General features: G+C 40.2%; 1 protein-coding gene across 11 annotated transcripts in view; it reads left to right on the top strand.

The window, feature by feature from the left end:
- The window catches only part of EHBP1 (EH domain binding protein 1), a 273,433-nt gene that overhangs the window by 154,975 nt on the left and 94,268 nt on the right, over positions 1–24,190 (top strand). For all 11 annotated transcript variants that reach the window (XM_083495129.1, XM_083495124.1, XM_083495130.1 and 8 more), the window contains 2 exons: positions 7,490–8,389; positions 14,999–15,142. In XM_083495129.1, coding sequence (XP_083351255.1) covers positions 7,490–8,389; positions 14,999–15,142 — 1,044 coding nt within the window. The remainder of the gene's footprint in view (positions 1–7,489; positions 8,390–14,998; positions 15,143–24,190) is intronic.

Here is a 24,190-nt window from a genome sequence, read left to right as displayed (position 1 = left end):
TTTTACGAAAGAGAAATGGAGATAACACTTCACATAGGCTTTTATCCAGCGCAGTCAATTAAACTAGCGGTAAGGTGCATTGAGTTTTTATATTATGCAGAGTATTAAACAATGTTTTTGGTTGGTAACAAGATATATTTTTAAAAAGAATGCAAACATATTAATGAAGTACTGTCTGATAGTGCTCTGGGTCCAGGTTTATAATCCTCAGTAATATTAGGTAATCTAATACCCTTTTGATGTAAAGGTTATAAAGGAACATTCTGAATTGAGTTCAGTGATTTGAGACTCAGTCTAAGAATCACAAGGAGACATTTTGGTACTTAACGCTGCTTGCTACAAAAGTATTTTACTGTAGTTACAAATTTTAATTTCCATAAGATTCTAGGGCATTGGCCCTAGAGGGATCTATTTAAAAATTGCTCATTTTCCACTTGATTCGCCTGCAACAAAACTCAGTGCAAATCAGCTCCATTTGTTTTATTAGCTGTTTTTTCATCTAGGCAGCGTGACTTTATACTTCTAACTGATCATTTTTAAATTAGCTACAAAATTCAAGATAATGCGTAGGAAAATTAAATACCCTCCTTAAAATGCCACCTTTTTCTGTACGCAGTAGATTTACATAATTCATTCAGGAAATCCAAACATATGTTTCATATGGGAAACGTGTGTGATGAATGATTGATTGATAGAATAATGAAGTTACATGAAAACTATAGTATATGTAATTTTCCAGTATTACAAAAGGAGTGAACTTTAAGTGCATGTTCATGCTCTTCGAACACAGAAGAGTCATCAAAAACACACGGGTGATTTCTGACTAAAGTCACTGAAATTATTTAAGTCCATTAATTCATTGTATCTACTCTGAGTACGACTAACATTGACTATCACCCCATTCTATCATTTCAGTAGCTACTGTTTGTTGGAAGAAATTAATGAGAGATTTTTGAACTAGAAGTAGACGCGTTGCCATCTTTTCTGCATTATGTGTTAAGCTGTCTGATGACCTAAGAGGATTATCTGTGACATCACACTGATTTCTGTTGCAGTGTGCTTTAACATCAAAATCCTATGATTGTACAAGCTAATCAAACATGACTGAGGTCCTTTGAGTATAAGAGCTAATCAAACATGATTATAAGCCACAGTAAATAGTAGTTTGATTTCTGAACAAATGGTGTTAAATATACAAATCAATTAGGTAATTATCATTTATAAAAATTAAGACTAGGAAGTGGAGAGTCATTTTAACAGAAAATGTATTAGCCCATTTTTATAATGTTAACTCAGTCTCTTTATTAAAGAAGCAATTGTTGATGCCATGCTGTGGTGTTTTTTCATTCTTTCATCACTTTGCAACTCTTTGCCTGACAGCAACACTGAGTATCTCAGTTGCTTCCTGCAGATTTGTTTCCTAAGCTCTCACAGTTCTGCCTGATAACCCTGCGTGCCCTTGATTGGAATGAGCACAGCCCTGGGAACAATTGCCAAGTATAAATTCCATGCAGATGTGTAACACATTTGACAATGAATGACTCCTCCTGACCAATTAATGAATAAATAACACCCTTTTTTGTCCCTCTTTGTTCTGTCCTGCAAATTGACAGAGGAAAGGAAAATGCATTGAGGACTCTGGCTTTAGCTATAAGCATTAACGTTCAGAAATGCAACTGTGTTAGAGGAGACTTTGCCTGTCAATTATATTTTTTCCTAAACAGGTAACTTTGATGTGAGTCATTTTATACAATTACGTATCATCACAGAAACATGTCATCAGAGTGTCCTCTAAAACCTTTTCCTACACTAAGGCTGCAGTCCCATTCATGCTTTCCAGGAAGTAAGCCTCACTGAGGGATTTAGGCAAGCATAGGATTGCCTGTTTAAAAGCAGGACTCAAAGGATGTGGGACATACTTCCCTCTGACATCTGACCTTGACCAATATGGCCATGTGTTAAATAATAGAGATATGTTTAGAATAGTGCCTCTGGTGATCTTGCTGATGAGCTGCAATTGACACCTGAAGTCGCCTAGTGGAAGAATGCTGTTTCTGTCTTTAAAAAATCCTTCATTAGGAAACATTTATAGTTCAAATCCCGTTTCAAAGATTTGATGTACAGACTGTTAGAAAATGTTAGAAAATATACAAATTTAATGAATTAAGATGAAGAAGAAGAAGTTGGTCCCCCAAAATGAAGTTAAAAATCAGAATTCCTTAAAAAATGTCTTCTGTTCGATTGCTAAAACCTAATCATTTGTCCTTATTTAACATAAATGCATGTTTTGTAATATGTTACTGACATAGTTGTTTCTATACACTACACCATTCACAGTGCTTATATGCTGGGAGAGAAATATGTTTCATATAAATTAAAGGGCTTCAGTTAAAGACTTAATATTTTTACTTCGAAATCTGGGAAGCATTAAAAATATACCATAGATTCAGCTGCTGCTAATCAGTTTAGTTCATTTTGGCTTTACTGAATAGTTCATATTATATATAATATTTCCTATGATGAAAATTTGTTTCCTTCTTATGAATACATATATAAATATTACAACATATTTGTAAATATACCAAAATTAGGTAAGGGGATTTAGCAAATCCTGATCGAGCAAAACAGATCTATGGCCTGGAAGTGAATGTTTCCTCTGAGCACACAGAAACTGCTGTACCATAACTATCACTGGGAACTATGTATGCTCATAGTCCTCTGGGCTGAGATCTTGTTTTGTAACAGAACAAAACTGAGGCTTCATCCACACTTCCTTTTGTGCCACACAGTCTAGACACAGGTCCAGAGTTTCTAGGTCTGTGTCCAAGCTGTGGTTTCTTTTGTCCCTCTGCTTTCCCTGGGAAAACCCATGGTTTACCACTGAATCAGAACAAATGGCAATCCATGGAAAACCCAGCTTTCCGTCCCCCATCCCCCCAATTCAGCAGTAAACAGCAGGTTTTCCTGGGGAAAGCTGTGCGACAAAAAAACAAACAAACAAAAAAACCGCTCAGACACAGACCTAGAAATCCTGGACCTGAGAGTTTATCAACAAAATAACCTACCTGCACCCTGTAGCCTAGATTAGTTCCCAAAGGCCATGTTTTTTTTAAATGGTAATTTAAGGGGGCCACCACTAAAAAGTCCCTGTTCCATATGCACTTTCACATTCAGGCATCTGAAATGGATATGTTAGCTCACTTAACATAGAAGAGATAAAGTGTAGCTGTCTTTTTGTGTTCCTGGGTTTTTCTATGGCTCTATTGATCTTCTCTATTAGTAATTGTTTATACCATATAAAACATATTTATACCATTGTTCAGCCCAAAAAAGGCTCCAAATGGTTTACAAATATCAGAAATAAGATTATGTCTACCATCAAGCAATAACAACTATAAAGCTTTATTTAGCAGCTATTAGACAACCTGTTGAGATGATATCAAGACTTGCAAAATTTGCACTACATTAAACGTATCAATTAAACCTTCACTGATTTTTACAATGTCTCATTTTCAGGATTTATACCCTATCTTATCACAGTGAAATCTCACGGCAGTTAAAACTGTGGTTACTCAGAGTAGAACCTTTGCAATTAATGCCCCTAGCTTAATTGTGTTCATCAATTTCAGTGGGTCTATTCTGAGTACAATGTATTTGAATAAATAAATAGAAAAACAATAGCAAAATTCCACAGAGTAACGAGAAACAGCAGATATAGAAAAGCAGCCAGTTCCCACTAAAAAGGAGAGATGCAAATAGTTTAAAAACAAACCAAACAGTTAGATGCCACTGAAAGCTCAAGAGCGCAAGGTAGACTTTGCCTGGCAGGTTAAAGATAGTAACAAAGGTACCAGGTGAACATATGTTAGGAGTTAGTTTGGCAGTTTTGGTGCTACCACTGAAAAGACCTCTTTCTGGTAGCAGCCTAGCCTTAGAAGGCATGACAACTAGAGAAGGGCCTTCCGTAAAGTTCTTCACAAGTGAGCCATCCACGTCCAAGAGGCTGCCCACAGCATTTAGGGCTTTAAAGGTCAAGACTAGCAACTTGAATTGAGCCCAGAAGAAGAAGAAGAAGAGTTTGGATTTGATATCCCGCCTTTCACTCCCTTTAAGGAGTCTCAAAGCGGCTCACGTTCTCCTTTCTCTTCCTCCCCCACAACAAACACTCTGTGAGGTGAGTGAGGCTGAGAGACTTCAGAGAAGTGTGACTGGCCCAGGGTCACCCAGCAGCTGCATGTGGAGGAGCGGAGACGCGAACCCAGTTCCCCAGATTACGAGACTACCGCTCTTAACCACTACACCACCACTGGCTCTTTGCACTATGTAGAAGCAAACTGGTAGTCAATAAAACTATTTCAGTCCTGTCCTTATAATATTTTTGCCAGCCAATTTCAGACAACACCATGACCGCCACATTTTGAAGCAACGGCAATTTCCACAACCAACTTCAGGGGCAGCCTCAAGACCAAAATGTTACAGAAATCGAGCTGAGATGTTGCCAGAGTGGCTGGGAAAACCCAGCCGGATGGGCGGGGTATAAATAATAATAAAAGAAGAAGGGATGCAATTGGTGCACCAGCCAAAGCTGATAAAAGGCGCCATAGGCTGCTGAAGTTAGTTGGGTATCCAGCCAGATCCAGCAGGAAGGTTGAACCAAGCAGCACCCTCAGGCTGTGAACCTGAACTTTAAGGATGGGAGTGCAGGGTTGTGGTTTTTTGACTATGTTCATAGTATATAATTATGCACATATGACATTTAATTATCCCAACTAAAGAATCACCTTCTAAAAGAGGATAACCTATTTAACAACACAATTGGAAACATTCTGGACAGTAACTTATAACAATATTTTCACAAACAGATATTGTCCTTGCAACTCATACATTCCCCCCCCCCCCCGAAATGACTACAAACAACACCAGAGTTTTCAAAAGTGCTTTCAAGGAATTCAGATTAAAGGCAATTTTCTCTCTCTCCCACTTTTGATTATGATTCTAACTTGTTATCTTAACAATTTAACACAGTTTGCATTTTACCCCTCTAAACGATTGTTTCATCTTTTCTATTAAAAGTGAGATCAGTGAGTGGAAATTATTTGTTTTTCTCAGAAGTGCCTATAAATTGAAATAATGTCCATAGTTCCTTTTTAAAAAGCCTTCCTTGAAATACAATACTATTTCTTCAAGACCTATGTAGGATAGTAATAATTAATTGTAAATTGAGAAACAGCTGTGATTCTCCAAAACTGGAAAAACCTGATGCATGTGCATTCTTTGAAAGGCTAGTAGAAGAAGTGGCCGCCCACAACTTCTTAGCAGTTTGCTAGAAGTTAAATGATGAGTAACTGCTTGCAAAGTCAGACACTGGTTAGATTTTTGATAAATAGATAGATGGATAGATTAAATAGAGTGAAACAACATAGAGTGGCAGATTGTTGTTATCTGATTACACTTTCAGACCAATCCAGATTTTCATAGGTGGTAGAAAAATGATCACCTTCATAAATATATACCAAAATGGATTTGTGTAGTATAGCTTAATATTTTTCTTTGCTATTTTACTTCCTTATTTTTAAAAGTGATTAGCATGCTCTCTCTTTTTTTCTTTGCTCCAGCTTAAAGCATTTTTAAAGATTACCGTATTTTTTGGTCTATAAGACTCACTTTTTCCCTCCTAAAAAGTAAGGGGGAATGTGTGTGCGTCTTATGGAACGAATGCAGGCTTCACAGCTATCACAGAAGCCAGAACAGCAAGAGGGATTGCTGCTTTAACTGCGCAGCGATCCCCCTTGCTGTTCTGGCTTCTGAGATTCAGAATATTTTTTTTCTTGTTTTCCTCCTCCAAAAACTAGGTGCGTCTTGTGGTCTGGTGCGTCTTACAGAGCGAAAAATACGGTACTTGTTTCTTCCTGCTATAAGCAAGAATCATTTAACAAGACTGTAGGCAATATTTAAAGGGCAGTTGTTTTGTGTAGAACTCTGCCTCTATTATTATTGCTACCCAAATGCTTATTGTTATGATGGGTGGCAGGGATGTGAAGCTATTTCTTGCATACTTTGGAAGAGTGTCTCTGTGGACCCTGCACAGAGAAACAAATTGTGCCACCATGGAGGATTCCGTCAGTGAGGGACAAACCAGTCAGGGTCAAGGGTAGAAAGCTAGTTATGTAATTATCAACAACTGGAGCCTACATTTGCTTGCTTTCCTATTCCCACCACACACACAGCTGCCACTTTTCTACTGTCTCTATTAAAGTGAAAGACTGCAAGCAGGTACTGTGTTCATTTGTTTTTAAACTTCACACAACACTTATAAAATGATAGGTATATAAGAACAACAACAACAACAACAACAACAACAATGATATAGTTACTTTGAATTTACTGCAAGAGTATCTCTTAAAGTGCAGCTTTTTATCTATTCTCATATCTGGGGAAAAGTAAGTGGAGTGTGCTAAACCTCCTCTCTGTCCCTGTAACTCTTGGCCATTATGAAGGGAGCCTGTTCTTATATGCACAGATCTATTTCTTTATCTGCATAGCCCCATCCTATATTCTGCATCCTCGTTGCACTAGAGGAGGGTTGCCATATTTTAAAGAGTGGCAAAGTTGTTGAGCCCGGGCAAAATCCCGGATATGTCTGGGAAATTCCAGACATATTGCAGGGTGTGATAGTGTATGCGTGTGAATGCATGTATACGGAGAGAGAAAGAGATTGTTAAGATTAAAAATGTGTAGGCTGAATGAAAAGAACTTTGTTTTGTGATTGTCTCCCTGAGATGGGCTGATCATCTGGATCCTTGTTCACACAAACAAATGAGATGGTTAACCATTAAAAAACAAACAAAAACAGCTGCACTTTGATTGCAGATGAAGGCACGCATAATTGAATGTACCTTCATACAGAACTGTCCCTGCACACAGAGCAGTTAATGTCATCAAGACATACCGCCCCCCGCCCCCCCCCCCGGTCATGTCTGCCCCCCCCCTTATTTTTTATTATCATTGTTGCTATTTTAAAATAGCGGTACGGGAAACAACTTTATATTATAAATATATAATAGTAATAATACTTTATCAACAGCACGACACTTCTTTCAATTTCAGCAAATGGATCTCTGACCATATCTTATTTGAAGCCAATGTGAAATTTCAGTGTTGATTTCAATTGTGCTGAACATGATCTCAAAAGAAACTCAATTCAGAATCATAAGTGTTTCCCAACACTATTGTATGCTTCTTTTCAGTGTGTACTATCAAAGAATCATAGAGTTGCAGAGTTGTAAGGAACCCCAATGGTAATCTAGTTCAGTCCCCTGCAATGCAGGAATCTCAGGAAAGCATCCATGAAAGATGGCCATCCAATATTTATTTATTTTATATTAAATGTTTGTAATCCTTTTAAGATTGCACAATGAAAACATTGACTTGAAAACATTGACTTGTCTTGTACAATGAAAACATTGACTTTGTTTCTGTTTATTTTAAGGCCTATGATGGATTTGCCAGTTTAGGAATATCCCGGCTGCTAGAACCTTCTGACATGGTTTTGTTAGCAATTCCTGACAAACTGACTGTTATGACCTATCTTTATCAAATCCGGGCACATTTCAGTGGGCAAGAGCTAAATGTGGTTCAGATCGAAGAGAACAGTAGCAAAAGCACATACAAAGTGGGCAACTATGAAACAGACCCAAACAGTTCTGTTGATCAGGAAAAGTTTTATGCAGAACTAAATGACCTGAAACGGGAGCCAGAACTGCAGGAGCCTGAAGGGAGTTTGGCTGACACTGTTTTTCAGGGTGACTCTGTATTTATAAATGAGAGTGGAACTGGCAAGTCAGAAAGGGAGTGTCAGACACCAGACCAGCATCTAAGCCTAAATGTGGCTTCCCCTTCCTCTCACAGGACTAAAAGTGACACAGATCAACAAAAACAACAACAAAGCTTAGGAAGGACTTCTGGACTTGAGGAAACTGTGATGAGCAGCACAGCACAAGCACAGCCCTTATTGGGGAGGAGAAAACTACTAAAAGCAGACACGTTGGATCTGAGTGATTTGGCACAAGTTAGCGATCCAAAAAGGGATGCTTTCCCAGAAACTTCATGTGATGAGACTGACAAAAAAGAACATCAAAATTCTGACATTACCATTAATTTCTCAGAACTAGAAAAACATGAACATCCAGATGTCAGCGAAAGAAGGAAATTGGGTTCTGAATTACATGTTGAAAAACCAGAATTGGGAGATAAACCTGGATATTCCCACACTAGGGATGCAGAGGTTGATAAGAAATGTAATGCCTTTCAGAGGCAAATGGAGACTGACTCTGAATTTGAGACCAAAACAGCTGCAACTCCAACAGATCTGACTGCAAAAACTGCACAGGTAAGGAAACAGGAAAAATTTGCGGGATAGTGCAGTGTAACTTCTCTAAAATTTGAACATGCAATGCTATGTTTCATCATGTTAACAGCTTATTTTTTATTGTGTGGCTCAGCAAATATATAACTACAGGTAGATAATTTTGAAAACACATTGCATTGGAAGGAACTTGTAGCATCCTTTTTCCATGCTGTTGATCCTTTCTGTTTGAATGTTCTGTCTGTCTCCTGTTTCAGGAAATCATTTTGTATAATAAGCTTACTCAAACAGTCTGGGTTTTACGTGTTTTCCTTATGGAATGCGGAGTTATTTAATGTACATAATATTTAGCATCTGTATGATGACTCATTGAAGTTCTTAATCTACGCCATTTCAGTAGTAACCGCTGCATAGGGCAAGCCACTTTGCCCACCCCCATGCAGCAGGTGGGTGGCTAAGGCTGGGACGGCAGTGGCTTGCGTGGGCTGAAATAAAATGTCATTTTGCAGCCATCCATACTTTTCACCTGCATGCAATACCAGCACTTTAATCCCTATAAAATAATGCTACATTACTTGAATAAAATCACTTACCATTCCTAATAGCATAATGTTAAAATTGCTGAGACCATTGATTAACTCAGGCAGAAATTGCAGGCATGTTTTAGAAAATTATATTGAGCAATGACATGAAATGCTAACCTGATCATATGATTGTGGATCAGAAAGTGGTGATTTCTAATTCCAGCTCTCATGAGAACACTGTCCAGATTCCATGTTGTCACTTTTTTGTACCAGTAAAAAATGAGTACACTTAAAATATCTTTCAAATGTTGTTACAATCTAATTAATGACAGCTAGAAAAGCACTTCAAAGCTTTATGCACTTTATAAACACTTGTGAGTCTAATTAAGATTTATCCTGTCTTGCTTAGGCATAGTTTCCAATATTGCAAAATAAGTTTTGCTGCTTCAAAGTTCCTGCATATGGGATGCATACAAATTACTGCATACAAGTTAGAAAAAGTTTTGCAAGTCACTTGCAAAAACCATACGAGTTTGTCTGTACAGCCTTCATACCAGGAGCAGCTGGGGGGAGGAGGGAGCGAGTGCCCTGGGTTGGTGGACATTTATGTTGAAGTTGATTTTGTCAGCAGCAGCAATATTGTAGAACTTGTGCTCAACCTGCCATTAGATAGTAATGTGTGTTGCTTTGTTTACTTCAGATAGTAGGCATTTCTCCCCACCACCACCATTCTATAATTACAACTCCTCTATTCCTGACATTTTAAGAGTGTGGCAACCCTAGCAAACCAAAAAAGAGTTGGAGCATGTGCAGAGTTTTCATGTCTTAAACTTAACTTATCATAGCACCATCATGACTAAAGGAATAAAATGGGGTTAGTTTCTCGTGTTCTGATTTGCTTGGGAGTAAACACAGTTTTGTTGAAATCCTTCCCAGGGTTCATATGCAGAAATTACACAGAAATAGACCTACAGTGTAGTTCTCATAACTGATTGTCATCTGTACAGCAGTAAACAATCTCCCAAAATTTCAGCCAGTTACCATTTATAGTTTTCATTCTGTAAATGAAAAAAGCGCCCCTCCCAAAAAATATCCATGCATTCTATTGATTTTTTTGCCGTGTGTGTGTGTGTGTGTGTGTGTGTGTGTGTGTCCCAGTCACTGCTAACCTATGGGGTACAACAAATGTATTGTGGTTTTCAAGAAAAAAATAAATGTAGGAAGCAAATAAAATTTCACACAAAAAACCAAACCAATCAAACAATGACATGGGTTTATTCTGAGACTTTTTACCACCTCAAGACACATTTGAACTTGCCTAGGGGTAGGAAAATACCCTACATATGTCAGTTTTATATGACACTGGTAGTTGCTTGGGGTTGAAAACTACCCCATGAACTACCTGTGTCAATTTGATACTTTTCTCAAGTGAGGATAAAATAGAAACTCAGCATCACCTCCCACTGAAAGCTTGACTGGCGATCATGGCATTACTTTCGTGGGGCTGAACTGAAGTTATGCAGCACTGAAGGACAAACCACGCACTCATAAGAAAGAGCAAGAACACTGAAGATCCAGTCTGAGTAAACTCTTAAGTAAACATGTTGTCTTCAGCAGGTAGTCCCAGAATGACTGAGTTATGCATCTTCTTTTTCCTCAGCATTTTGTAAGACACTCACATTCCATCAGTCTTCATTTCCACATCACACATGTTCTTGACCCAAGAAAAGGAAATCCTAGATTTCCCTGGGAATGAAAAAAGCACCCAAACTTGAGTTTTGTATTAAACAAGTGGAGGAAAGCTGGGAGCGTTTTGAGTTTTCAGCCTTACCTTGAATGCTAACAAAAGAGTTACTACATTTTAAAGACTTCCAAAGTTAACACCTGTGGACCTTCAGATGTTGTTGGACTTCAACTCCTATCATCCGTGTCCAAGCATTAAGGTATAAGTTTGGTGGTCTCTAGTCTCTGGAAGTTTCAGCCACAATAAATCTGTTAATTCTAAAAGTGCCACAGAATTCCTCTTTTGAGCTGGCTGCTCTTAAATTCACTTGCTCTCACTCATAAATGAGGAAGCAGCTTTCTCTACTCCAAGAATCCCATACATAGTCCCATAGGTTGGATGGTATAATCCCAAACAAGCCAAGTTAAACTCAGCTCAGTCCAGCCCTGCCAGGCTGCTCTCAGTACACAGGCAGCAACTCACACACAGCCATTTGTGGCAAGACACATAGGAATCAGTTTCTTTGTTGTCTCTGGTTCATAGGCAATCATGTTTGAAGATGCAAAGTCTTTGGACTTCCTCCTCATGTACTGGTAATAAATATGAACAGGTCATCAGTTATTGTTAAAGGGCCGGGAACTCATCTGGCCTGCTCTTTCCCACTGCTACGGTTGTCCATTCCCTGTGTCACAAAAGTGTATTTTATATTTGTTAGATGTTGGACTAAGACGTGGGATACCTGGGTCCTAGTCCGCACTCAGCCATGCGGCTCACTGGGTGATCTTGGGCCTCTTACTACCTCTCAGCCTAACCTACCAAGGTTGTTGTGAAGATAAAATGGGGAGAGGGGAAATCATGTGTGCCACCTTGAGCTAATTGCAGGAAAGGCAGGATAGAAATATAAATTTAGAAATAAAATATTCCTTAATTGTCCTTCATCCAAGTATTCCAATGTAGTGCTTAATAAGCACGAATGAATTAATTAATAGGGGAGATAAGTACAATTAAATCAGTGACCTTCTTGACAAACAACAGACTGAGAGGCAAGAGCTATAAAAAATCTACAGAGCAGGACTAAAGCAACATAGCAGTTTAAAATGCCCGGGCAAATAAAATACTTAACTTGATGCAGAAAATAATGCATTGGCTGCACCAGTCATACCTCCTTCAGGAGGGCGTTCCATAGTTAGAGTTCCACCGTAGGGTTTAAAACCAACAGCTAGAATTGGGTTCTGGAAGCAAATAACCAGCCAGTTTATTTATTTATGTGTAAGGTGAACCCACCTGGTTTGATGTAGTTAACATTCTGGCAGCCTAATTATACCCTAATTGAAACTTCCTGGTAATCTTCAAGGGCAATCTCACATATAACATATTACAATAATCCAACCAGGAGATGCACATTGGGAGCCACTTTTCCATCAGATTTACTGGAATGATGAGAGATACTGTGCAGTTGCTCAAATGTTCAGTATGAGTAATAATGCTGTTTCAGTAATGTTTGCATGATTATTATTATTTTTTAAAATAAATCCATGTTTTAAAAGGATGATTCAGAAGGGTTCCAGGCCATCAAATCCCTGCCCATTTCTTGCTGTGGATAAGCATACGTAGAAACCCCTACATAAAAGCCATGAACATTTCTTCCTTTTTTGGCAACATGAAGCCTCCGAAGCGCAGAGGAAGGGCTCCCCCTGCACTCCGGAGGCTTTGCGTTGCTTTTGCAGAAGCCGCCTGAAGCCCCCGGAGCGCAGGGAACTCCCGCTGTGATCCGGGGGCTTCAGGCAGCTATCTGCAAGCCTTCAGAGTGCAGCAGGAGTTCCCGCCGTGCTCCAAAGGCTTGCGGGCAGCCGCCTGAAGCCTGGAGAGCGATAGGGGTCAGTGCACACCAATCACTCTTGCTCTCCAGGCTTCGCTTCGCTGGAGAGGCGCTGCACAGTTTTCCCTCTCTGCGCAGCGCCCCTTCAGGGAAGCGGGAGGAGAAATGGAAGGGGCTCCGCTTCTCCTGCCGCTTCACTGGAGGGGCGCTGCGCAGAGAGGGGGACGATTTGTTTTTTCCTGTTCTCCCCCTCCTATGGTCCGGTGCGTCCCATAGAGCGAAAAATACGGTAATTGTAAACTCAAGATTTAGCAGCATCAATTGTGTGTACATGCTGTTTGTTGTCTTGTTTCTGTGTCTGTAGGACAGACATTGTTCCACTGTACTTTATAGCTAGAGACCTGCTCTTTTAATATGTTCTTTAAAAAGAAATGAATAATAGTGGGGAAAGGGGGCATATTTCCTTCCAAATGACCTGTAATCTATCCTTGACTCTCAGCCTCACACATTAAAAATACTTTTAAATATGAACATTCTAAATTTGGACAGTTTTACTGCTGTGCTCATCCATTAAAAAATGGGACAGGCACAGCTAGGCCAGAATCTATTTTGATTGGGGCAAAGGAGCACTTTCTTCTGGGCACATTTTGAATGAAGGGGTTGGGGTATTTTTATGATGAGCATGAAGGGGAGGAGAGCCAGACAGCGTCAGTATGATCAGAAGGGAAGACCAGGGGTGAACCGACAGGCTGGCCCAAAGGCGCTTCCTTCTCTAGGCCGTGGCTCTGGTGCCGTGTTCTTCAGCCAGTGGTACTTCACAGTATGTCAGATGGTATAGGTATCACCAGCTGAAATATACCGCTTTAGTTGTTTGCTTGCCTCAGAAGCCATGGCTAAAAGAACATGCATTTCTTCCCCTATAGCAGTGTTTCCCAACCTTTTTTGGGCAAAGGCACACTTGTTTGATGAAAAAAATCTCGAGGCACACCACCATTACAGCTCCGTGACGTCAGCGCGCAGCGTCACACCGGGAGGGACGCACGAAAGTGTAACTTTCAATTTTTTTCCCTCCCCCTTGCCGGGGAACCTCCAAGCTTTGGGGGTGGGGGGGGGGAGGAGGCAGCAAAGCGAGGGACTGAGGGACTCCTCCAACGACAAGGGTTGGGGAAGAAGAGAAAGGGCTATTCCGCTCCAGTCACGGGAGGGGAATATGTACTGGCCCAACTGGTGTGCGGTCTTCGGAAAGCGGGGTGCGGGAAGGAAGCCTAGGCTCAGGGTCCACCGACCTCGGCGGAGAAAGGCAACAACCGGAGCCGATGATGAGCCGGCGCGTGCGTGCAGCGGCTGGCCTCGAGCTTGGGAAGCTGCGCGCGGCGATGTTGACGCGGGGCGCACGAGAGCTTGGGGGCGGGGCGGGAGAGAGAGAGAAAGAGTTGGCAGCACCAGGCGCTGTTACTTATTGCGCTGCGGACGCTGCCAGCAACTGCGGTGGTTGTGCGGCGGCCGCCGCCGCAGAACATCCTCGTCAGTCAGCTGAGCTGCCTGGCGGCGTAGGGAGCCGAGGGGCGGGGCTTCCTTTCTGAAGGAGCTGAGGGTGGGGGTCCTCCGGCGCCTTCGGTGAAACGGCGCCGGCCCAGAGCGCTTCTAGGAGGCTGCCTTTGTGCGCGACGTAAAGCCCTCTTTCCCTCCCTCCAGCCCCGTGTCACATGTGGAAAAGGGGGCTGGATCCAGTGACGCAACTCGGAAAACTGTTAGGGAAGCCAGAGCAGGAAAGTGAGTGGGAGGTGGTGGCGCTGCTTTAACCCGCGTTTCCTTTTTGAAAGAGAAACCAGTGTTTCCCAACCTTTTTTGAACTCGCCCGCCTCCCTCCAGGCAACATCTCGTGGCACACTAGTGTGCCGCGGAACACCGGTTGGGAAACACTGCCCTATAGTATGGTTACACTTAGCATTGCACTTAGAGTACAAGGTGTGTGTCACACCAGCAGTCTCAAGTTAGTTTATTTCTAAATGACTGGCTCTACATTGGTTCTCTGCTCAACATATGCTTTTGACTGAAAAGATTCTGCTTCACTTCCTTCCATGGTCTTAAGTGATCCTGTTGCATGCTTGCTATACAGTTTTCCCTTGAAGGCCACCCCTGTTTAGACATTGGCAGCACAGTATATCATCGCTTTGGCCCCATTCACACATTATGGTAAACCACAATTAAATAGCTTGCTGTGAACAATGTGATGACTCTCAGAAGCAACAAACAATGCTTGCTGATTTAGCAGTACTTTCAAACCTGGAATTTGTGCTTTGTTTCACTCAAAGGTACTACTAAGACTGAACTTTGGCTTCACATTTTGCTCTGAGTAAAACAAACCATGATCCCCACTGAGATAGTAAAGCTGAGGAAGGGATTGTGATTTGCTGCTCCTGCTCATACAAAGGGCAGAATGAAACAGGAGACATTTACCATGGTTTACTGTGACATGCAAATTGGTTTACTGTGACATGCAAATGCATTGTGCATATAGGATAATTGGGGGCTTATTTCTCATTCATTTTTATTTTATATTAAAGCAACGAATGTTATCAAGACAAGAAGAATTAAAAGAACGGGCAAGAGTTCTGCTTGAACAAGCAAGAAGAGATGCAGCTTTGAAGGCAGGAAATAGGCAGCTCTCCAGTTCCACAATCGCAGGCCGCTCTAAGCAACCAAATGATGTAAGGAATATTGGCCATCATGGCTGTTAACAGATTATATATATAGTTTTCCTTTTCTGTCTTTTTTTATTTGGTTAGTGAACTAAATTAACTGTTACTGGACATAATACTAAAGCATAGTAATATGTGGAAGTGGCAGCAGGGTTTTATTTATGGGTGATTTTGCCTATCCTACAAGTGCTGAGCGTTCATCTCCTCCAACCAAGAGCTGATTATTTTCCTACTGACTGAGGCCAATGAAAGATCGAAAGTCCGTTGAAAGCAGTGCTCTTTGAGTGCTAGCCGGTTTAAGATATTAGTCAGATGAAAGGCAAAGTTATCTGTCGTGTTACAGTGTTTCACCCAGTACTGTTTCTCACAGTGACCCTCCTTTTATCATCAGAATGAATTATTCTCATAGCATTGGAAAGCATAGCTAAGCAAACCTAGGTCCAATGGGGAGGCAGCTGCAGTTGCCTATTGCTCCACCAATAACCTCAATGGTGACCTGGAGGGAACTGTAATCTCTGGAGATGAAAGCTAATTAAATTTTTATGCAATCCTTTCCAAAGCTGAGGTTGCCTGTTGTGTCACATTATGTGCTGTAATTTTGCAATTCTAACCATTTGCACATGAGAAACTGTGCTAGCACTGCAGTGCTCATTTTGCTAATGACTGCAGTATGGCCAAAATCTTTCAAGCCTTTCAATAAACCCTTGATTTGTATTTGCAAGTGTAAACTGCCTTGCCCCAATCTTACCTGATTTTACTTTCTACTTTTCTCATATTTGCACATGTGTAATTGCTGGGAAGGTTTTACATGCTAACCTGTCCAGGCTTCGTAGTGAATAGCTTTTATCCACAGGAAAAAAAATCAATGCAATTGGTCAATGATTTCTCTATGCATCTAGCTTTGAATTCCATTAAGGTGACCTGACTGAATGTTGTATTTACATTTCAGATTGGCATCAAGTTGTGTTATTTTGTTGTAGTTTAAACTTAAACCACCACAGGAAATTGTATTTAACTGTAATTTGAATTCTTCATGGCATAGAATAATTTTTAAAGAGCAAAACTAAGTACTCCTCATATCAATCTTACATTTTTCATTAACATTATAGGACAATGTACCTAGCTACAGTATGCTAAGTACTACACACAACTCTGCCACTGATAGCAGAATTGTGGCCTTGTAACACCTAGTTACTAACCTTCCTGGTGGTTTGTACAATCATTTTGCTCATCTCAGATACTATCCAGTCACAGATTTATCATTAAAGAAGTAGTTTTGCTTAATTTTGAACATCTCCGCCTTTGCAATAAGCCTCTAAACACCACATTTATTTTTATAATTTTTATCCCTGTTGATATAAAATGTTTATTATTTTTCAGAGGAAACCATGGTAAGAATGATTTATATAGCCTAAGTTAAATCAAGAGTGGTAGACTTTTTTCTTTTTCTTTTGATATAGCTATTCCAATTTACCTTATCATTAATAATTCCCCTTCCCCTCCCCCCCCCAAACATTTTGGCACTGCTCCCTTAATACTTTATGAAAAGAATCTTCCAACAAGGTACAAGGCTTCATAGTTTTCCAAACCTCACTTTCCTCATCATGGGGGTAAACTAACGATTGCAGGTTTTTCATCTGATGAGCATAGCAAGACTGCATTCATGGTTCACCTCCCTGAGGGGTGTGGGATGCCATGTGCCTGAGACTGGTACTTTGTTCTCCAGAAAGAAATGAATGAACATGTCTTTTTATTGTTGTGACACTCGTCCAGGTCATTTGCAGCAGTCTACTTATTATTTCCTTTTCAATTAAGCTTATCTTATATCTCTTTAAATATCCCACACATATGCAAGCATCAACATATTAGTTCAGTGTTTTGCAATTAAACAAATAGTGATGCAGTTCCCCCTTCCCAACTGGAGGACAGATATTGTTGTTGTCACAGTTTTCAGATGTCTCTGTAAGAAGTCAGGCAATACATAATTGAATCAAGGGAGATGTGGGAGGAAGATGCAACAAAACTAAAATGGATTTTGAAATTATTCAGAACAATATGTTTCCCCAAATAACCCTGAATCCGTAGTTTCATGAGGCTGCTGGAAATTATATTTGAGCTACTTACTTGCCTTCTTTGGACCCTGGGGAAACCCAGGGGGGACTGTGAGGCAGGATGTCTTGGAAGGAAAATGAAATTACAGTGGTACCTCGAGTTACAAATGCCTCAGGTTACAAACTCCACTAACCTGGAAGAGTTACCTCAAGTTGAGAACTTTGCCCCAGGATGGGAACGGAAATTGTGTGCCTGCGGCACAACGGCAACAAGAGGCCCCATTAGCGAAAGCACGCCTCTAGATAAGAACACTTTCAGGTTAAGAACGGACCTCCGGAACAAATTAAGTTCGTAACTAGAGGTACCACTGTATAGCGATTTATATATATTAGTAACTTTGTACAATGGTACCTCGGTTTATGGACTTAATCCATTCCAGAAGTCTGTTATTAAACCAAAATCATTCTTAAAGCGAGGCACGCTTCCCCTGCTGGTGCCCTTCCACTGTTTGGATTCTATTCTTATACCGAGGTAAAGTTCTCAAACCAAGACACTATTTCCGGTTTTGCGGAGTTTGAAAACCAAATCGTTCTTAAACCGGACTGTTCTTAAATCGAGGTACCACTGTACTAACATAACATTTTTTATATGAAATTGTGTTTTTTGTAATATTTTGTTTAAGTTGTCTGTTGTTGCTTCAGTTTATTGTACATCACTTAGAGATATTTTTAGAGTATTAAGCGGTATAGAAATTAAATAATCAAACTACAGTTCCTATAATTCCCTGGGAATTAAACTGGCTGATGCCTGTAGTGAAAATGTATCCCAGCATAACTAACAGTGCTTACCAGGGCCAGTTTTATGCTTTTGGAAAGTTGCCGCCCCTTGATGTTACCTCTGCTGATAAAGATAAACTAGAGAAGTAGCCGTCCTTGTGAGTGAGGGAGGGAGGGAGGGAGGGAGGGAGGGAGGCAGGTATGTACAGTGGCGTAGCGTGGGGGGTGCCAGGGGTGCCGGCCGCACCGGGCGCAACTTCTGGGGGGGGCGCGAGTCCAGAGGGAAGGGGAACGCCCCTCGCTCAGCCCGCGCATCCCTCGCCCGCCGGCAGCTTCCCCTCCTCGCCTCGCTCAGCGCCGCCGCCGCGGATGCCGCCCAGACCCCCCAGCGCCCAGGGCCATTTCCCGGGGAGCCTCCTCTGGCACATGCCCCGCGCAGGAGGAGGAGGAGGCGGCTCCGGGATGCTCCCTCCCGCCCCGGGAGGCAGAACGCAACGCACAACACACACACCCCCTGTCGCCCCCGCGGCAGAGCAAGGCAGCCAGACGCGGAGCAGGGAGAAAGGCTCGGGCTCACCTTGGGGCAGCCTCCGTAGGAGGAGGAGAAGCCGCCGCTGCCGCTGCCGCCGCCTCCGTGCACCCCCAGCACCGGGAGAGAGGCCGCTGGCCGCCCGGCGGGCCGTGGTTCCTTCCTCCGCCGGGCGCCCAAGGGGAGGGGGCTTCGGCTGCCTCGGCCCGCGGGGGCTCCACAAATAATAAATTTAATAAATTCCTTTTTTTAATAAGATATTTATTAAAGTTTTTAATTTTATACAAAGAGAAAAATGCAAAAAAATTAGAAATATATATATATTAAAAACACATAAAATTCACAACTTATTTTTCAATAACATATTTCCCTGACCTCCTCATACCTCCCCTTCTTGTTTTCTAGTTCAAATTATTTGTTCAGCAAATCCTTATCTCATAGCATTACCGCTAAATAAAAACCTTATTTTCTATCCAAGTTCTTGAAACTTAAACTTTTACTTTAAAAAACCATTTTTTTCATAACCTTTTATACCATTACAGCTAGAAACCACTTAATTTCAATCCAACATCATTCAACATTCCTTAATATTGCAGTATTTCTGTAAATAGTCCTTAAATTTCTTCCAATCTTCTTCTGCCGACTCTTCTCCCTGGTTGCGGATTCTGCCAGTCATTTCTGCCAATCCCATGCAGTCAATCAACTTCATCTGCCATTCTTCCTGTGTGGGTAAATCTTGCGTCTTCCAATACTTTGCAATGAGTATTCTTGCTGCTGTTGTAGCATACATAAAAAAAGTTCTATCTTTTTTTAACACCAACTGGCCAACCCAGTGGCGTAGCGTGGGGGGTGCAGGGGGGGCCGGCCGCACCGGGCACAACATCTGGGGTTAGGGCAAATCCATGGGTTAGGGGGCGCAAATCCACAGGTTAGGGGGCGCAAATCCATGGGTTAGGGGGCGCAAATTACTTGCCTTGCCCCGGGTGCTGACAACCCACGCTACGCCACTGGGTATGTAGAAGAGGCTCCTTCCATAGGAGGGAATGGCAGCCAGTCAGTTATATGAGAAAAATAAAGTTAAGAACTGGAACAAAAATAAAGTTAAGAACTGGGTTTGCCCCTGTTAACTCCTGAAGAGATCTTGCTTCTATTCCAACTCTTTCAATTTCAGCCTACAGTATTTAGAACCACTGAAAATTTTAGCCCTCACCCAAACCTTCGTTTTTTGGTCAGCGTGCAGTGAAACAGCAGAACTGAGGAATTCGCTTTTATATATGTATACAAAGCGTTCGTGCATTGTGCTTTTTCCAAAGTGTGTACCCTAGGACATACCTAAAAGGCCTGTGTAACCACATCTTGGAGAGGAAGATCCATACTGATGAGCAAGCTGTCTTTCAGGGAGCTCAGCTGCCTTTAGTAGTGTTCATATTGTGGAATCTCAGTGAGTCTCTGCAAAATCTTAAGCCTTCCTGGAACACAGTCTGAAAACCTGTGAATTAGAAGGACAGAGTAGTTTTAAAATTTGAACTTAATCCCCATATCCTCAATTTCAGCTCATTATTTAAAATAAGATATTTTACATGTTTATATTACTAGCCTCTCTGTGTGTGTAAAAAAAAAGGGGGGGTAAGTGTTAAAATGTTGCGACTACACAGTAAGCAAAAAAGGGTACAGATTTTCACCAAAAACAGCTACTTATAGACATGGAAGTACTGCATGTGATAAGTTGGAGCAAGATTTATGCTTAAAAGATATCAGTTAGACACATTTATTTATATTACTGTCCTGCCCCAACAACTTGTGTTAGCTGTATCTAATGCATACTTAATACGAACTTTGTATCCAGGTATCTTTCTGTTTTGCCTATTACATATCATTTATGTATAGGAGATATTTTAATAGGGAAGTGGAAACTTTTTAACATGCAAACTGACCCATATGAAGCAAAAATAATTTGTGGCAATCTTAATAAATCATCAGACAAGCAATTTCCTAGAAAGGGAATGCTTCACCTGATTTTGGAAGGAAAAAAACCAGATATAATTTTGGCATTAATTAAAACTACAAAAGAGCTTTTCCAGTGCCCATTAAAAATTGTCATATATTAACTTTATTGGTTATTGATCCCATCCAATATTAGTCCCACTACCACCATCACTGTGATACAAACAAAATATGCAGATATTTGGAGGGCTGCTGGTATATTACCAAAAGGCATACGTCGTAGGATGAACAAGTTGAAAGTTGCGTTTGACAGAGAGCTGTTAAGCTTCATTTGAAGCTGTTATAAGTAAAATTGTATCTAAATTTTGTGCAATAGAAAGCAAGATATAGATTCTACACAAGACTGTGGACAGGTTTACTTATTATTATTATTATTATTATTATTATTATTATTATTATTATTTACTTAAGCAAATGGTCAGAACATACTGTTGCACTGCAGTTCGCTACAGCTTTCCTCAAAAGAAAGGCTATCTCTCCCTATCCAGAAGGTAACGGCACCTTTGTCTAACTGCCTAAAGAGGCACTACCAAGTTTCTAAATTGTTTGGATTTACATTATCAGTAAATTGCTTATGAGAAATGAGAGAACCAAGAGAATAAGGCTGGTTGCTGTCAATTAAACGTACAACAGATCCCCTTTTAAATATATTGAAGGGTGGGACTTTATAGAAGGCAACCTTGCCCTTTGATGATAATTGGAAAATATTGATTGGGGGGGAGGCTAATCTGTCATGCTGATAATTGTGACCAGATTTAGATATGATCATCAGATTGCCATTAGATTACAAAAGAAACAGTTACTATCTAATTGTTAAAAAGATGGAACATTATTTTGATAATCCCTGAGTGTTGGTATCTTATTCACTGTTGGCCATATTTGTCTTCCATCTATGCCTCTAAAAAGCTGTCAAATGTGGTTTAAGCTGATAAGGGTATTCACAATAATATTTAAATATCATGAATATGAATTTTTTTATAGCTGTTTTAAACTGCATATGTTGTCTTAACTGACAGAAAATACAAAACATTTTTAAAAAGCCAACTTGTTCATCTTCTGACGATCTGTGTAGTCTGATCCAGTTTTAATTCACACTAATATTATATTTTTTATGGAGGAACTTTATCTTCTTTTAAGGTTTAAAATGTTTTGATGGCATACCTACTATGTTTTTGTAGTAATTGAGGAGGGAGGCAGAAATGCATTGCTTCAGAGCACAAAATTTGGCATGCACCACACGCATAAATAATACATTTCCTTTTGCTGTATATTGTTAGAACTTAGAATCAGATATGTTCAATGAGCTCTTTTGCTTTCATAACAAGTAACAAATAAAAATAATCTTGATGTAATATTTATTACATAATGATGTAAATATTATTTGTGGTGCAGAATAGATCGATTTTGTGTTTAAATAAAGTGGTTAATTCCACCACAAGTTATTTTTAACACTTTTGAAGGATGCGGCCTGGGGGGCCATCACTTCGGTTGCCACAGACATAATTTTTTTGCACTTTTAACTTGCATGTTGTCTGACCTGTGTCATTCACTATCAAAGAATACTGAAAATGCCCTGTCAAAATTTAGCAACATGTTTCTAGGCCATGTGAAGAAGCACTAGCCTTTTTCATGAACCCAAATATTTTCTTGTTTGCCCATAAAGACCAGCAGTGAAGTGATCTCTATTTCAGAGAGATCATTTCTGTACAAAGCCAATACTTTTTCTTAGCACCAGGGATGCTCTTTTTATGCAGCTGCTAATGACCATAAATGTTTTTGTGTGGCTGTTTTCAATTCATCCCAGGATGATATCAACATTACTTAGAGCCGTATGTTTCATTGCCTATTCTGTTATTTCTCAGCATGCACGAGGGTAGAGTTAAAATCTTTATTCATTTCATTTTAAAATGTTTCTTTTGTTCTCCTTATCATGTTTCTGGCTTTCCCAAGGATATATGCCTTGAACGAAAAGTCACATGTGCATTACTAATTGTGTGCCATTGTATTTACAGTTCCTAGTGGTGGCACTGTGAAGCTACTAATTCTTTTGCTTCACTTGATGTAAAATAATCTGAGCTTCTTTGATAGCAGTGAAACAGTATTAATTGTTTTGTACATTTCTTGGTCACTCTACTTAGGTGGTCTTCATAATCTATTAGAACTTTCAGCCAGATTTTTGTAATGTCATGCCTCCAGCGGAGATTAAATTGGTAATTAATGAACAGTCTTTGGCAATGTAAACCACATACCGTTAATTTTCCCCTCTCCCCCCCTCAACCCCGAATTTTTTAGAAGTTGTCGTCTCTGTCAGAAAGCATTGTGCCACCTTGCTACAGCCCCTTGGCATCAAACCACAACGGCTTGATTTTTGCAGCCATTAGTAGATCAGAGCAGTAATTTCACAGTATTTTGGTCAGGGTAATTATAGTACCAAGTACTTAGTAGAGTTGGGAATTTCACACAAGAAGTCCAGAAATACCAGGTGAGCTTCCTTGTGTTCACTGGGTCGTTATGATTAGTTTAATTGGGCTTTGTTTGATTTTAGCCGCAGGGATTCTTTGTGCCAAGGCAGTGCAGTGACTTTCCACTTTAGGGTTTCTGACAGGAACCAGGGCAAAAATGAACCCTTTGAAGTAGGACTCTTCAAAACAGCAACTTTTTAAAAATGGGTGAGGGGCAGAAAGAGAGCGAAACATTAGTGTAAATAGTTAAATGGGGCAATCACTCAGAAAGTACTTCTGCTAGACTCTTATTTTTGTGTTTTTCGTGGGTATTGCCTTTCAATACTGCATTGTCTAGAAAATCAAATCATAGTATTTAGAAAGAAGGGTACTTTGTGTATCATATTGTTCAAGTCATAATGTTTAGTCCTAAATGTTATGTAATATACTTTTGCAACTGTTTTTCCTGGATAAAGAAATGTGTGTTTAGGGGGAGGTGTTAATGTTACTTCCTACATAGCTCCTACAAACTGTCTCAAATATCTTCTGATAAAACAGTGGTTTTGTACAACTCCCTTTTTAGAAAATATACTGCATTCTTCTTCACACAGTTATAACTTCCATAATATAATGTTGGCTTTATCTAGTTTTTAATGCTTCTTTTTCTTTTCTATTTTTACTTTGAGGGAATGTACTAGGCACAAAGAGAGATTATTTTTGTGTGTGTGTAAAATAAATAAAAGCATTCCAGTGTAAAAATCATAACACCTAGTGTGCCTCTGCAAATGTACTCTTACCCTGCAGCTGCACACAGAGTGGTCTCGCATGTTATAAAGTAATAGGTAAAAGGTGTTCATACTTCACTGACCAACTAAAGGTGTAGTTGTCTTCAGCAGCATATTGTGCACACTAAAGTTAAAATAGTCACTTGCCTGCTGGCTTTGAAATTAAAGGAGTGTCACTAGTCACTCCTTCTGGAAGCCTTAATGAAACTGAATAGTTCACTATAAATTTGGACCTAACCATTGGGGTGTTTCATGCAGTCTTGTCAGTTGATGTTCATGAATTGACTTGAACAGAGATCAAAGTGTTTCTCAAAATGGAGAATCTGTGAGAGAGACAGCTCCTTCAATTGCACCACAAGAGCTAATCAAGCCATCAGTTCTTTATGCACTCTACGTGCCTTTAGAATTTAATACCCAAAGGTTTGTCAGTACAAATTGAAATTCTAGTTTTATGCTTGCCACCCCAGCAA

Source organism: Podarcis liolepis (genome assembly GCF_965112155.1).
Source record: "Podarcis liolepis genome assembly, chromosome: 3".
NCBI classification, from domain to species: domain Eukaryota; kingdom Metazoa; phylum Chordata; class Lepidosauria; order Squamata; family Lacertidae; genus Podarcis; species Podarcis liolepis.
This window is presented reverse-complemented; position numbering and strand designations above follow the sequence as displayed.